The sequence below is a fragment of the Candidozyma duobushaemuli genome, assembly GCF_002926085.2.
Source record: "Candidozyma duobushaemuli strain B09383 chromosome Unknown A_B09383, whole genome shotgun sequence".
Taxonomy (NCBI): Eukaryota; Fungi; Ascomycota; class Pichiomycetes; order Serinales; family Metschnikowiaceae; genus Candidozyma; species Candidozyma duobushaemuli.
The window spans coordinates 2,792,239-2,806,974 of NW_020289901.1; the positions used below are offsets into that span (position 1 = coordinate 2,792,239).

Here is a 14,736-nt window from a genome sequence, read left to right on the forward strand (position 1 = left end):
TGAGGGTTTCCGCAGTGTGTGTAGCAGGGACACCCATGCGCGAATGTAAGTAACTGGTACTTCGTTCGATAAGGCTTCTGCAGTTTTCTTTAATTCAGACCGTAAGCTCAAAGCTCTTGAAGGCTTGATTCATAAAAAAAGTGGACGAGTCCGGAGTCGAACCGAAGACCTTTCACATGCGAAGCGAACGCGCTACCAGCTGCGCCACACGCCCATCGATTTGGGGAAATTGACAGGTGCACGTTCTATACAAGGCAATGTTTGCGTACCAAAAAAGAGCCAATGAGACACAAGTTTTGTTCATGACTTTGTTTAGCGGTATTAAAAAGACTAGGCTGACTCAAATACTCAAAAAACGGTTCAGGAAAAAGTTACAGGCATATTTACCTAATTTTATGCTTTAAACACGACACTGAAATCAATTAATGTGTCTCTGCTTCATATTGGGCAAAATAGGCCTCGCCTGACACCAAAATTCCTCCAATGGCCAACAGAGACACAATGGTTGTGTTCATTACTGAGACATGGCCTTCATGATGCACATTTAGCTTTTAAACTCAAGGGCTTTTAGAAATGACGTTCAGTAGCGCAATGTTCATTTTTTCATCCATTGTTATCAAGACTGGCGGTAGTTTCTCGAATACCCCACCTCTCAGCTCGTAGCATACAAACGGTTTGGTGGTAGATGGAACCAAGAGTAAATGGGTAACTGATGGTGATTGATCAAACACAACTTCTTTCCATAAGGCAAAATCGGCAATGGAAGGGCATTGTAGAAAAAATGAGTTGTTCAATGTTCTTTGGTTCTTTAGCCAGTGCGATGATCATCAAGGCCGCGCTCAGAATTTTTTACCACTCTATCAGAACAAGATGCGGTTCCTCGTTTCTGCTGATGAAACTGGTAATGTCAAGGAGGTAATATGCCCTTCAGGAACTGACACATCACAGAAAGATGCTTCTCAACCTGAGCTTATACGAAGCGTCTTGGAGGACTCAGATCGCCTGACAGTGAAATCGAGGATCAGAGTGATGAAAATTACGAAGGATAATGTCTTGATCGCGGCTCGTATTGGAGGATACGTTGATTTTTACGATGTTTCTGATAGATCTTCCGATGATTTCGGGAAGCTTCTACGTTCAGTTGAGTTAGGCTGTGAGAAGGGTGCCAAACCGATTGCATTAGAATTAAATGAATCACTCGGGATAGCAATAATTGCTCTAGAATCGTCAAACTTAAGTATTATCAGCACCAACGAAGCCGATTCTGCCCCCATCACCATTAAACTTCCGGGAAGAACACCTGAAGCGACGTCCATCAGTGCATTTACTTCAAATGCAACAAGACCCGGTGTTTTCGCATATGGTGGTAAGGAGAATGATCTTCAGGTAATCAAGCTTTATGACGAAAACCAAGTGAAGAAAATGGGGTTCAAATTCGCAGATGCTGCCTCATGGAAGCCAAAAGTTCTTTTTAAGTCGGAAAATGTCGAGCCGGATCATCTCGGTCTTGATGTGCCTATCTGGGTCACAGGCATTCTCTTTCAAAGAAGTTCTGAATCTAAACACTTTAAACTCGTCACGTCATCTTGGTACGGCCACATACGAAAATACGATACACTGAGTGATGTGGAGCCAATTGCTTCGTACAAAGTTTGTGAAAAACCAATCACTAATTTACGATTTGCCACAGATAGCGAGGAAGACATTATTATTACAGATACGCATACCTATGTTGCTAAACTCTCCTTGATAAAGGTTGATGCGAAGGCCGTGCGAATTGTGTCAGCTTCCGCAGGGACATTTTACAGACCATCTCTCAAGGTGCTTGGACGATACTCAAAGGGTGGTAATACTGGCGCAATTAATAGTGTGGAACCCTCCCCAGTATCAGAGGTTATCGCGACTGGTGGCTTGGACAGATACTTGCGAGTGTTTGATGTGAAGACACGCAATTTACTAGCCAAAGTGTACGTTGGAACTCAGATAAGCAGCATTGTTTTCATTGAGGACGACTCACAGCTGAACTCTGAAAAGGAAGCAGCCGAAAAAATCGAACAACAACAACAGGAAGACGAGTTATGGGAACAACTCGAGGACAAGAAAGACGTCGATGACAAGCCTTTGATTACCAAAAAGAGGAGACGTATCTAGCTCATCTGGCTGAAGACGGCTTGTGTGAGTAGGCAGATCTCTCTTGGTCGCCATGTAACTTATAATCCAGCCGGTTGCTGCTATTAATTTCACTCATACATTGCCACTCGTTCATGTAGTTTTGCTTCCAAAGACGAACCTTTCCGTCATCTCCGGCAGAGCTTAGTATGGTTCCTGTAGAGTTCCATGACACTCGCCAGACCTCCTGTTTGTGATCATCAAGCTTAGCCATAAGGTCAACTTGTAGGCCCTTCTCTCTCGATTCTGTTGCCTTGAAGATCCTTATAAAGCCATCCTTGCAACCAGTAGCGATTAGATGATAACTCCGTCCCATGGATGGTGCCCAACTCACAGATCTTATAAGGCCATTGTGCTCTGGTAGATTGCAGATTTTGGTGTATTTGGCTCTTTGAGTGGCTTCACCAGGAGACAGATTCTTGAGTTGATTGCTCTCTGTAAATTGACGGATAGGCTTTTCTGCAACGCGTTGGTCGATATTCTGCGCGGAGGGAACTTTAGAGTTATCTGTTTGATTCTGTTGTGGGAAGGTGTCACCTTCGCCATCCTCCCCCATCGCACCATATATGAAGCCTTGATCGAGCGCTATCACACATAACATTTCGACTTTAGAAAACTTTGCAGGACACCATTCAATGCAGAAACTGCTTTGGAGACTCTTTGCCGGAAGGGTCAGAGTTAAAACCGGAATTTCGGACGTAAGACACCACACGGACAAATCTGAAGGTTCAATTGACTCGTAGATATGCACAATACCGTCAGATCCAATGCATCCTAGCTTTAATCCCATATGTGACGGAGCAAAGACAACATCATAAATCGGACCAAAGGACTCGAAAGCCAAGGTTGTCAACTTCTGCCACCTGCGGCCAGATCCATGGAGTTCGCTCGGCCGTTCTTGCCAAAGATTGACTGTTCTGTCATATGAACATGAAGCAAGTAGCTTGACGTTGGAGAATTCTGGATGCGCCCATGACAACTTAACGATCAGCGAATCGTGTGCTTTCCACAGATCGTTGAGCACCCAAGCTGAGGAAGCATGATCTAGGTCGAACACCTTGATATGTTGATCTGAAGAGGCAGTGGCAACACTTTTACCGTAAAAATCGTATTTTATGTCATGAACAAGCTCCTCGTGACCAGTTTGAAAAACGTGCATTATATGGGTTAATCACTTGTCACCAGCGATACCGTGAACTGACTCTGCAGGCTATCCGCAAAAGCACGGCCATGGACCACGACCTCTCATAATTACGGTGGAGCCCCATGAGATTTCAACGGTAATTTGAAAAGTCAGTTTTTTTTTTGAAGAGTAAGAAAAAAGGTTCTAGAATTCAAATTGATATGGCGCATTGACTGTAGTTGCGCTGACACGAGAGCTTCACAGCCGGTTTCTGTAATTTCGGCGCGCAGAATCACAACTTGTGCTTATCGAAGAGAACGCAGCATGAATGGCTTCTTCCATGTCGCGTTAGTGTGTTTGGCGGCAGCGATCATAAAATTCGACAATCCATTACAAACTCTGGCTGGGTTTGGCGTGTTGGGATTTTGTTTTACAACTTATCTCATTCCTAGGTTAGGCCCTAGTTTCAAGAAAGTGGGCCTCCAAGGAAAGGACCTTTCCAAAATAGGGCCCTCTGAACCGATACCCGAGTCAATGGGCGTTGTTGCATCCATCACTTATATGATATTAATCGTCCTCATTATCCCATTCGTGTTTTTCAAATACTTGGTTTCCTATTCATCGTTGTCGAATGACGATGACATGCTTCTCAACTACAAAAATCAATACAAAGATTATGAGAACAAGCAATTGTTTCCGCACAATAAATTGGCGGAGTTTTTGAGCGCTGCTCTTTGTTTGCTCAGTACAATCATTCTTGGATTCTTCGACGACTTGTTCGATATCAGATGGAGACACAAATTTTTTTTGCCAGCCGTTGCTTCGCTACCCTTGTTGATTGTATATTACGTTGATTTCAGTGTCACATCCATCGTTGTTCCCGGATTTCTTATGAGAAATGGAGTGGGAGAGTTTTTGGTCATAGTTTTAAACCAATTGTCACAAAAGGCGAACGGCCTCCTCACCATGCTCACTGGCCTCAAATTTACCACCCTCGCTATTGACTACAAGATTGAGTCAACCGCTCCAAGACTCTTAGACCTAGGAATATTTTACTACGCTTATATGTCAGCTTTGTCGATATTTTGCCCAAATTCCATCAATATATTGGCTGGAATAAACGGGTTGGAGGTTGGCCAATCAATCGTGCTTGGTGCAGTTCTCTTAATTAATGACTTGGCCTATTTATTGAGTGCCACAGTTTCACAGGCAGCTCACGATTCGCATTTGTTATCGGCAATATTTCTTGTACCGTTCCTTGGAGTGTCCATGGGTCTTTTTGTTTTTAACCGCTATCCGGCCCGTGTATTTGTGGGTGACACATATTGTTATTTTAGTGGAATGGTTTTTGCAGTTGTCGGCATTTTGGGTCATTTTTCGAAGACTCTTTTGATGATTTTTTGTTTGCAAATTGTGAACTTTCTCTATTCCTTACCCCAACTATTCCATGTTGTGCCGTGCCCTAGACATAGACTCCCCAGCTTCAATGCGAGTGAGAATGTGATGCACCCTAGTTTTGCCAAATTTGAAGGATCACGAATTGGCACAGCTCTTTTAGAATTTCTTGCGATTTTCAAACTTCTTGAAGTGAGAAGAAATGATAAAGGTAAGATAGAGGAGTTCACGAATCTCACCATTATTAATCTCACTCTTGTGTGGCTCGGGCCGCTTAAGGAAAGCACTCTTTGCATCATCATTTTAGCTTTCCAATTTGGACTTGGCATCTTCATGCTTCTTCTACGTCACACATTGGGTCCCTGGGTTTTCGGGTATGATAATTTGAGTTGGGGGGTCAAATAGACAAAGCCTTGGTGCCAATTGAGGGTAGACTTTAAATACTTAAGAGCAGTACTAAGACTTCTTGAACATGTAACGTTAAGCTTTGCCCTATATAAAGCCAATACTGAGTCTTTGATTATATGTGTGTGTGTGTTTTTTTTTTTTTTTTTTTTTTTTTTTTTGCCGTATTTTTTGCTTCAGTTGATTTGACGTAGGAGGCAGTCTTACTCAAAATTGTGATTTCGCAGCCTTTTGCAGCTTTACCGAAGCTGCGATGCTGGTCACGTGCGTTTCATCACGCCTCGATGAGGAAGACTAATTTTGCACAAAGTATTTCGCATCTCATACACAATTTTCAATACCCTTCACCAGAGTTTTGAAAGAAGCCGGAATTCACCATGGATGTTGCCAAACCGGTTGGATCGGAGATTTCATCGGTTGACTTCGGCGTTATGTCGGCCGATGAAATTAGAAGGTTGTCGGCTAAGCAAATCACTAATCCCATTGTCTTTGATAATTTAGGTCATCCTATAGCCAACGGTTTATACGATTTAGCCTTAGGAGCCTTCTTGAGAAATTTGTGTACCACTTGTGGGCTCGACGAGCATTCCTGTCCAGGTCATCAAGGTCATATTGAATTGCCAGTTCCCGTCTACAATCCTTTGTTCTTGAATCAGGTGTTCCTTTTCTTGAGATCATCTTGTCTTTATTGTCATCGACTTCGCCTCAACTCTCTCGAGGTTCACAAGTTTGCGTGCAAGCTTCAGTTGATTCAATATGGATTGCTTCTTGAGTGTCAGGAGCTCGAGGATATGCTGTCACAAGATGGTTCTTCCGCTGACGATGAGGAAGATGGTAGCAAGGAACATATTCCAAGCGACTCTCAAACCGTTGGTCTTATTAAACTGAAGAGGGAGTCATTTGTTGAAGCTGCTATTTCGTCAGCTTTGAGTGAAGGAAGAACGAACGCTAACGGAATTGTCACTGAAACTGTCGGTGAAGTGCGTAAGGAAGTCGTTGGAACATTTTACAAGAAGATTTTGTCTAGGGGAAAGTGTGAGAACTGTGGTATGTTCTCTCCAACATTCCGTAAAGATGGCGCTGTCAAGATTTTTGAAAATTCCTTGACGGACAAACAGGAAAGCAGCAATAGAGTCAAAGGCGGCTCACGCCCAGATGCTTTGAAGAAGCAGCCCACCCAAAGCTCGACTTCTTTAGGTTCAAAATCTAAGGCTGGCTCCAAGTACGTCCTTCTGACTGAGGTGAGATACATTTTGCGCAATGTGTTCAAGAACGAGCAAGTGGTTATGCAAAAAATCTTCCACTCACGTCCGTCTGCTACCGCACCAGTCAGTGCAGACATGTTCTTTATCCACTCACTCATTGTGCCTGCCACGAGATTCCGTCTTCCATCGAAGCTTGGCGATGAAATTCACGAGAATGCTCAGAATGAGCTTTTGTCGAACGTATTGAAAACGTGTTTGCTAATCAGGGATTTGAACGATCAGATCTCTGCCTTGTTTAGCAAAGACAAATCAGCAAACTCAGACAGCCGGAAGTTGTTGTTCAACAGGTTGATGAACGCATTTGTGACAATTCAAAACGATGTGAACGTGTTCATTGATTCGACGAAAAATATGAACGGTAGTGGCGGAAAGCAACCAACACCAGGTATTAAGCAGGCATTAGAAAAGAAAGAGGGTCTTTTTAGAAAGCACATGATGGGTAAAAGAGTGAACTATGCTGCCCGTTCGGTCATTTCTCCTGATCCTAATCTAGAGACCAACGAAATCGGTGTCCCTCCTGTGTTTGCTGTGAAATTGACTTACCCTGAACCAGTCACCTCCCATAATGTTTCCCAATTGAGACAGGCTGTCATAAATGGTCCTGATAAGTGGCCTGGTGCTATCGAAGTTCAAAACGAGGATGGCTACATGACTTCATTGGTGGGTATGACAATCGAGCAAAGAAAAACCGTTGCCAACCAGCTTCTTACCCCCTCCAATGGCTACTCCAGTTTGAATAAAAAAGTATACCGTCATATCAAAAACAACGATGTTGTTGTTATGAATCGTCAACCTACATTGCATAAGGCTTCCATGATGGGGCACAAAGTCAGAGTTTTGCCAGGTGAAAAAACTCTCAGATTGCACTACGCTAACACAGGTGCTTATAACGCAGACTTTGATGGTGATGAGATGAACATGCATTTTCCACAAAATGAGAATGCAAAATCAGAGGCTCTTAATCTTGCGAACACTGACTCACAATATTTGACACCAACCTCTGGATCTCCACTTAGAGGTTTGATTCAAGATCATATTAGTGCTGGTGTTTGGCTCACAAATAAGGATACCTTCTTCACGAGAGAAAAGTATCAACAACTCATTTATGGATGCATTCGTCCTGAGCATGGACATACGAATGGAAGTTCTCGAATTCTCACTGTTCCTCCTTCCATATTAAAGCCTGAACCACTTTGGACAGGAAAGCAGGTTATCACCACCATTCTTTTGAACATCAAGCCGAGGGGCGTCCCAGGAATCAATCTTGAGTCAAAGAACAAAGTTAAAAATGAATACTGGGGTGTGGGATCTCAAGAAAACAGTGTTATTTTCAAGGATGGTCAGCTCCTTTGCGGCATCTTGGATAAATCTCAATATGGAGCTGCCCAATATGGTATTGTTCATTCTCTTCATGAAGTTTATGGGCCAGAAGTTGCTAGCAAAGCATTATCTGTTCTCGGAAGACTTTTTACCAACTACACATTAAGCACTGCTTTTACATGTGGCATGGACGATTTGCGACTCACAGGAGAAGGAAATAGTTGGAGGACTGAAATCTTGAAAAAGTCAGTCGACATTGGGCGGGCAGCTGCTTGTGAAGTCACTAATTTGACTGATGATACCGCGAATAATGATGGCGAATTGTTGAAAAGACTTGAGGAAATTTTGAGAGATGATGGAAAACTGGGAATTTTGGACGCAATTACTCAGTCGAAGGTCAATGCAATCACATCTCAAGTTGTTGGAAAGTGTATCCCCGATGGAACGATGAAGCGTTTTCCTTACAATAGCATGCAAGCAATGGCTCTATCTGGTGCGAAGGGTTCCGGTGTTAACGTCTCCCAGATTATGTGTTTGTTGGGTCAACAGGCCTTGGAAGGTAGAAGAGTACCCGTCATGGTCAGTGGAAAAACACTTCCTTCTTTCAAACCTTTTGAAACTGACGCCAGAGCTGGTGGTTACATTAAGGGTAGGTTCTACTCAGGAATTAGACCTCAGGAATATTACTTCCATTGTATGGCTGGAAGAGAAGGTTTGATTGATACGGCTGTCAAGACATCGAGATCCGGCTATTTGCAGCGTTGTCTTACAAAACAGTTAGAAGGTGTCCATGTCGCATATGATAATTCTGTCAGAGATGGTGATGGCTCTCTACTTCAATTCCTTTATGGCGGCGATGCTATTGATACCACCAAACAATCTCACATGAACCAGTTTGATTTCTGTCTCAAGAATTATGACGCTTTGGTGAGCAGATATAATCCTGGTGATTTGGCTGATCATTTGGATACTGACACTGCTTTGTCGTACGCCAAAAAGGTTCGGAAGCAGCTCAAGAAGGTTAAGCTGTTGAAGCATTATGAGCAGAATACGAAATATGATCCCGTGCTTTCAGTGTTTAACCCATCGAAATATTTGGGGTCTGTCTCGGAAACATTCCAAGACAAATTGGATGACTTCTCTAAGCAGTATCCAGACCTCTTCTCCAAAAACCTGGCTAATGGCGTAAGCGAGAAGAAGTTCAAGGCCTTGATGCAGCTCAAGTATATGAGGTCTTTGATCAACCCCGGAGAGGCAGTAGGTATTGTCGCGGCACAATCCATTGGTGAGCCCTCCACTCAAATGACTTTGAATACTTTCCACTTCGCTGGCCACGGCGCTGCTAATGTGACGCTTGGAATTCCAAGAATGAGAGAGATTATCATGACTGCATCAGCATCTATCGCTACACCTCAAATGTCACTCCCTATCTTGGATGATGTCGACAATTCGATGGCAGATTCCTTCTGCAAACTGATCGGAAAAGTACATCTAAGTGAATTTATCGACGATGTCACTGTCACAGAAACTACCGGAATTGAGGAGGGTAACTCTACTTCATACAGATCTTACAAGGTCAAGATGAACTTCTATTCCAAACGTGAATACGAAGGTGAATACGATATTTCACAAAATCAGTTGGAGAAAATCTTATCATCTAAGTTTTTGGACAAACTCGAGTTGGCTATCAACAAGAACCTCAAAGCACAAGTCAACAATTCCTCCAAACCAGCTATTGGAAAAGCTATGCCTAAGGCACAAACAGATGCTGCTTTACCTAGTGCATCTTTCCAAGATGAGACGGGTGATGATGATGCGACTGAAGAAAAATTGAAATCAAATTCAAAACAGGCCGTGTCGTACGACGAGCCTGATTCAGATGAGGTAGAGAATATGCGAAAAGCAGAGCAAACCAGTGAAGAGGAACTTGAAGAGACTGATGATTCTGAGTCTGAATCTGATAGTGAATCCGAGGACGAAAGTGGTGGAAATCTTGTCAGCGACGAAGCGAAAGAAAGTAAGAGGTATCCACGAGAATTGACCAAATCTGCAAGGGATAGGCAAGCAGAAGTAATCTCATCGCATCATTTTATAAAGAAATATGATTTCGATGATGTTAATGGAGAATGGTGTGAGTTTGAGATTGAGCTCCTTGGCAATGTGCAGAAACTCTTGATGGTGAATATTATTGAGGACTTATGTCGTGGAGTTGTTGTTAGAGAAATCTCGAATATTGGAAGGTGTCTTCGTCCTCAGCCCGACAATGGAAAGCGCACTTTGACTACTGAGGGTGTGAATTTTAAGGCCATGTGGGAACAAGATGATTTCATTGATGTCAATGCAATCACCTCGAACGATATTGTCTCAGTGTTGAAAACTTACGGTGTGGAAGCTGCGAGAAATACCATTGTGAATGAGATTAATAATGTTTTCTCGACATATGCCATTTCTGTTTCTACACGCCACCTTGACCTCATTGCCGACATGATGACGAGAGAAGGTACCTATCGTGCATTCAATAGACAGGGTATTGACTCATCAACATCTGCATTCAAGAAGATGTCTTACGAGACCACATGTCAATTTTTGACCAAGGCTGTGCTAGACGGAGAGAGGGAGGATTTGGACTCACCCTCTGCAAAAATTGTTATGGGTTTGTTATCGAATGTCGGTACGGGATCATTTGATATCATGACAAATCTAGAGAATTAGCGAGTTTTGTATATATAATTGAAGATTTAGAAGCTATATGTTGAATGCTGCGATGAGAAATGCCGCTGAAAAGGAAGTATTGAAATAGAAGCGGCTTTTTATAAGGTTTTCAAATCGTGTCCCTGAACCCTCAAATGAGAACAATCTCTTCCAGGGAACTCTTATCAAACCTCGTTGCTCGAGAAATTGTATACCGAGATAAGTCAGTAAAGCAAAAAAAATAATCAAAGATGAAAATTTACCAATCAAGGTTCCGAAAAAAAGACCGGTAACGGATCCAATGCAAAGATCTCTGTAGGTAGAATTCTTGGGGTTTTCATTTCTCACTGCTGTGGTTTTGACTGAGGGCTTGCGAACTTCTATGCTGGGGAGCAAACTGTCGTTTCTCAAAAATGGCTTCTGCTCAAAGAGATAAGATGCTCCAATAATAGATGTTGCTCGGAAGGTAGTCCTTGTAGCGGTCCGTTCGAAGATTGACATGAACATGGTTGCTGAATTGTATAATCAGGAAGGCTCGCGAATCCTATGAGGTAAATGACAGTTTCCAATGCAATCACAACACGAAATGGAATGCGTTTGAATTGCACTTTATTGACCCAACATATACCAGTAATCGGAATTTGGGTCAATGGACGTTTAATTTTGTCCAGGAGGAACCATAAAACCAGCAAGTTGATTGAACAGCTCCAGTGGTGGTAAATTCCTGCATACAAAAGGCTGCTTGATTATACGGCAATTGTTGCGTCCACAATGCTGGAAGGGCGCGCTCATTTCCAGTTCAGCTCTTGTGCGCACAAAGTTCTCTTACATAAGCGATGACTATATATTCAGACGCCTTGCCTGGAAAAAGAAGACGGTAACGTCGCATTTTATTAGCGAGCCGCACCAATAACGGACTTGATAACTCGAGGGCTGAAGGTCAACGCAAATAATCAGTTAGCCTCGCTTTGTGAATTTGCTGTTGGAAGGACCTCTTGTGGCCGAGCTAGAACATCTTGAACATTTCGGACTGTCTACCGACCCGCGGTATGGTTGTATTCGACTCTCCACCGAGAAGAGAGTTGACTCCTGGAGTCTTTCTAGGGTCTTTCACCTCATTGCTTGACAACGAGTTTCTTTATAGTGCCAACATCAAGATAATCGTAAACTGTGGATTTTCGGACAACTTTATCGAGTTCCTTGATTCGCAGTTGCCAGTATTATCCTCTGATGTAGTGGTATTAAACCTCGATCTAAGTCTTTCAACAGATCTGAAAACTTACCAAGAGATCCACAAGCGTTTTAACAGGGTTCTACAACATTATCTTTCCTTTTTTTTACCAATCAAACAAGAACATCAATTTCTTTATCAATTCGAATTTGAACAATGCGGAGTTAAGGTTTGAATCACCTACGATAAATGGTAATCCGTTAAGACTGTTTTTCAACATCAATCGCTTATTGAAACTCATCACAAACATAAATGATTCTGCTGGAATATTGATTCTATCGCACAAGTTCGACAGCGATCATCCATCGAACTCGCTACTTCATGCACTTGCTTTGCTGTTCTTGATGGACAAGTATAGTTTCAATTTGGAGGCCAGTATTAAACACTTGCAGCCTTTAGTAACACCAGAAAATTGTACGATGATGCCGCAGCTTTTCAGTTGCAAACATTACGATGATGTGTTGCTCGTCGATAGCCTAAAGAAGTTTCATGTCGAGAATCAAATTATAAAGCGAAATGAAAGTCTGATATTGACAGAACACTCTCGTTTAAAACGTCCGTGTGAGATTCCCGAGGCAAACTCGCCTAGTATAAAACGCTCAGCGTGAGCCTGACAGATGTTCAGTGTTTTCCGGGAACCTGCAAGCCAACCATATTTGCAGTCTTTTTGACATTGTCCTCCTGAGACATCGATATTCCTGGATTATACCTTTCTAACAACTCATCGTACACACGCAGTGATCGAAGATGATGGACGACGTTTTTGAGATTGTTGATATCGTTAGACGACCTCAAAAGCTGCTTTGCTCTAGTGTTGTCGAAAGGTACTGACGTGGTTTTGCCAGGAGCAAGGTTTGCAAGTTCGAGTTCAATATTGTCAAAAGGTTTGCGCTCAGTGATCAAACGAAATTTTTCATAGGCAAGACGAGCTTTTCGTTTTTCATACTTCAACGATTCTTGACATGCAGCAACCTTTCTTTGAGCTAGTTTGAGCTCCTGATTCAACTGTTTTACCAAGGTCTTCCACATTATTAGCCTGTTCTGGGTCTCTCTCAGCTTGTTGGCCAATCGATATTTTTCGGTCGTGTCGACATACACTAACGGCCGCGCCTAAACCAAAGTACTGCAACTGACTTCAAAAGTGAATCGTAGACTGCCGTCTGTCTTATACTCCATTTTTCATTTAATCTCTCTTTTTTTTTTTTTTTTTTTTTTTGTGTGCTTTGTGTTTTGTCTTATTTTTGTCTTGTTTCTTTCCGTTTGCCTTGCAACTCTTCTAGTATGCTGGACGGCGTATTTCTAGGAAAGATGAGCTCATTAATCACTCTTTGATCAAGCGGAAAGTTTAAGCAAAGAGATATCACAACTTTACTTAGCGTAGAACCTATCAGTCGTAGAAATTGATACGAGGAAAGTGAATGCGGAGAAAGAAGACAAGCTTTAAGACTTCCTAGTATTGCAATGGACTCTTTTACCAAAATTATGTTCTCTCATCGATATTTTACATTTGTTTTTTATCCTTTGATCTGGCGGACATTATTATCAAAGCAGATTGAGTTCTAGCGTCGTTCGGTCATCTTCTTAAACAGTTACCTTGAACGGGCTTCCTAAACTCGTACTCCGAGGGGAACACAGATACTCGCGAATATTTGTCCAATAAAATCTGTTTTCGGGTCCGAAAGAGTGCGTGCGAAATTTTCCATGGTGGATACAAGACACCAGGCGGAAAAACCAGGCTTCATTCTTGTGTTCTTCTTGAGAATATATTCAGACAATGTTTAGACCAATTACCAGAAACGTATGTTAACCGTTAATACTCATCTGAGGTGAGCCATATGCTAATAGGAATCGTTAAGCTGAAATGTTGTGCTCCGAAGTGCTCCGTGCCCCTTATCCGGACTGTACCCTTTCAAAGGCCAGCTCGATCAATGAACACTCTACTAACTTTTTAGATTCGTTCCCTTGCTACGTTTGCGTCTCCTGAATCTGTTTTGCCAAAAAAATACGGTGGCACTTACACAGTCACTTTGATTCCAGGTGATGGTATCGGTAAGGAAATCACTGATTCGGTGCAAACCATTTTCAAGGATCAAAGGGTTCCCATAAATTGGGAAGTTGTCGATGTCTCCGGCTTGAGTGAAGACCAACAAGGTGTCACCGAGGCTGTGAACTCCTTGAAAAGAAACAAGGTCGGTTTGAAGGGAATTTTGTACACACCCACAAACAAGACTCATAAATCTTTGAACGTTGCTTTGAGAAAGGAATTGGACATTTATGCCTCCTTGGTCTTGATCAAGAACATTCCCGGTGTCAAGTCCAGGTTGGATGGAATTGATTTTGCTTTGGTCAGAGAAAATACTGAGGGAGAATACTCGGGATTGGAACATCAATCTGTTCCCGGTGTTGTCGAATCTTTGAAAATCATGACAAGATTCAAATCGGAAAGAATTGCTAAGTTTGCTTTCGATTTTGCGAAGAAGAACAACAGACAGTTGGTCACTGCTATCCATAAAGCAAACATCATGAAGTTGGGAGATGGATTGTTCAGAACAACAGTCAAGGATGTAGGTCAGGACTACCCAGGAATTGGGGTCAATGACTTGATTGTTGACAATGCATCTATGCAAGCTGTTGCAAAACCTCAGCAGTTTGATGTCTTGGTTACCCCAAATTTGTATGGATCGATTCTTTCCAATATCGGAGCTGCATTGATTGGTGGTCCAGGCTTGGTGCCAGGCGCAAACTTTGGCAGAGAGTACGCAGTTTTCGAGCCAGGTTGCAGACATGTTGGGTTGGATATCAAGGGCCAAAACACTGCTAACCCAACCGCCATGATCTTGTCGGCCACTATGTTGTTGAGGCACTTGGGCTTGAACTCGCACGCAGACAAAATCTCGCAAGCTACTCACGACGTGATCTTGGAGGGAAATGTCAGAACTAGAGACATCGGCGGTACTTCGACTACTACTGAGTTCACAGAAGCCATTTTAGCCAAATTGAATGCTTGATTTGCATCTTTATAGAGGTCACTTGAAACTTCTTTACCTTCAATAAGACACATGCTCACAATAGATCGAATCGCTGTCTTTCTCTACCTCCAGAGTATTATCGTCCTGCACGTGTGCTCCTCTTCTTTA

At 42.6% G+C, this 14,736-nt stretch overlaps 5 protein-coding genes and 1 non-coding gene across 6 annotated transcripts; 4 read left to right on the forward strand and 2 right to left on the reverse strand. All coding sequences in view use genetic code 12, as the record gives it.

Annotated features, from left to right (window-relative positions):
* Nucleotides 1-141: 141 nt before the first annotated feature.
* CXQ87_001266 lies at nucleotides 142-214 on the reverse strand. The gene has a single exon. It is a non-coding gene; the product is annotated as a tRNA-Ala (tRNA).
* A 656-nt stretch (nucleotides 215-870) lies between these two features.
* Nucleotides 871-2,151, forward strand: NSA1 (ribosome biosynthesis protein; the record flags this gene model as incomplete). Its single annotated transcript, XM_025479810.1, has 1 exon — nucleotides 871-2,151. The coding sequence occupies one exon, from the start codon at nucleotides 871-873 to the stop codon at nucleotides 2,149-2,151; it is 1,281 nt and encodes a 426-aa protein (XP_025339283.1).
* Nucleotides 2,152-3,826: 1,675 nt separating this feature from the next.
* Nucleotides 3,827-5,092, forward strand: ALG7 (UDP-N-acetylglucosamine--dolichyl-phosphate N-acetylglucosaminephosphotransferase; the record flags this gene model as incomplete). Its single annotated transcript, XM_025479811.1, has 2 exons — nucleotides 3,827-4,359; nucleotides 4,774-5,092. 2 exons carry the CDS (start codon nucleotides 3,827-3,829, stop codon nucleotides 5,090-5,092), a joined length of 852 nt encoding a protein of 283 aa, XP_025339284.1.
* A 377-nt stretch (nucleotides 5,093-5,469) lies between these two features.
* RPA190 (DNA-directed RNA polymerase I core subunit) lies at nucleotides 5,470-10,389 on the forward strand (the record flags this gene model as incomplete). Its single annotated transcript, XM_025479812.1, has 2 exons — nucleotides 5,470-6,400; nucleotides 6,422-10,389. 2 exons carry the CDS (start codon nucleotides 5,470-5,472, stop codon nucleotides 10,387-10,389), a joined length of 4,899 nt encoding a protein of 1,632 aa, XP_025339285.1.
* A 1,831-nt stretch (nucleotides 10,390-12,220) lies between these two features.
* CXQ87_001270 (uncharacterized protein) lies at nucleotides 12,221-12,628 on the reverse strand (the record flags this gene model as incomplete). The annotated part of the gene is made up of 1 exon (XM_025479813.1): nucleotides 12,221-12,628. The coding sequence occupies one exon, from the start codon at nucleotides 12,626-12,628 to the stop codon at nucleotides 12,221-12,223; it is 408 nt and encodes a 135-aa protein (XP_025339286.1).
* A 672-nt stretch (nucleotides 12,629-13,300) lies between these two features.
* IDH1 (isocitrate dehydrogenase (NAD(+))) lies at nucleotides 13,301-14,607 on the forward strand (the record flags this gene model as incomplete). The annotated part of the gene is made up of 2 exons (XM_025479814.1): nucleotides 13,301-13,375; nucleotides 13,552-14,607. The coding sequence occupies 2 exons, from the start codon at nucleotides 13,301-13,303 to the stop codon at nucleotides 14,605-14,607; spliced, it is 1,131 nt and encodes a 376-aa protein (XP_025339287.1).
* Nucleotides 14,608-14,736: the final 129 nt, after the last annotated feature.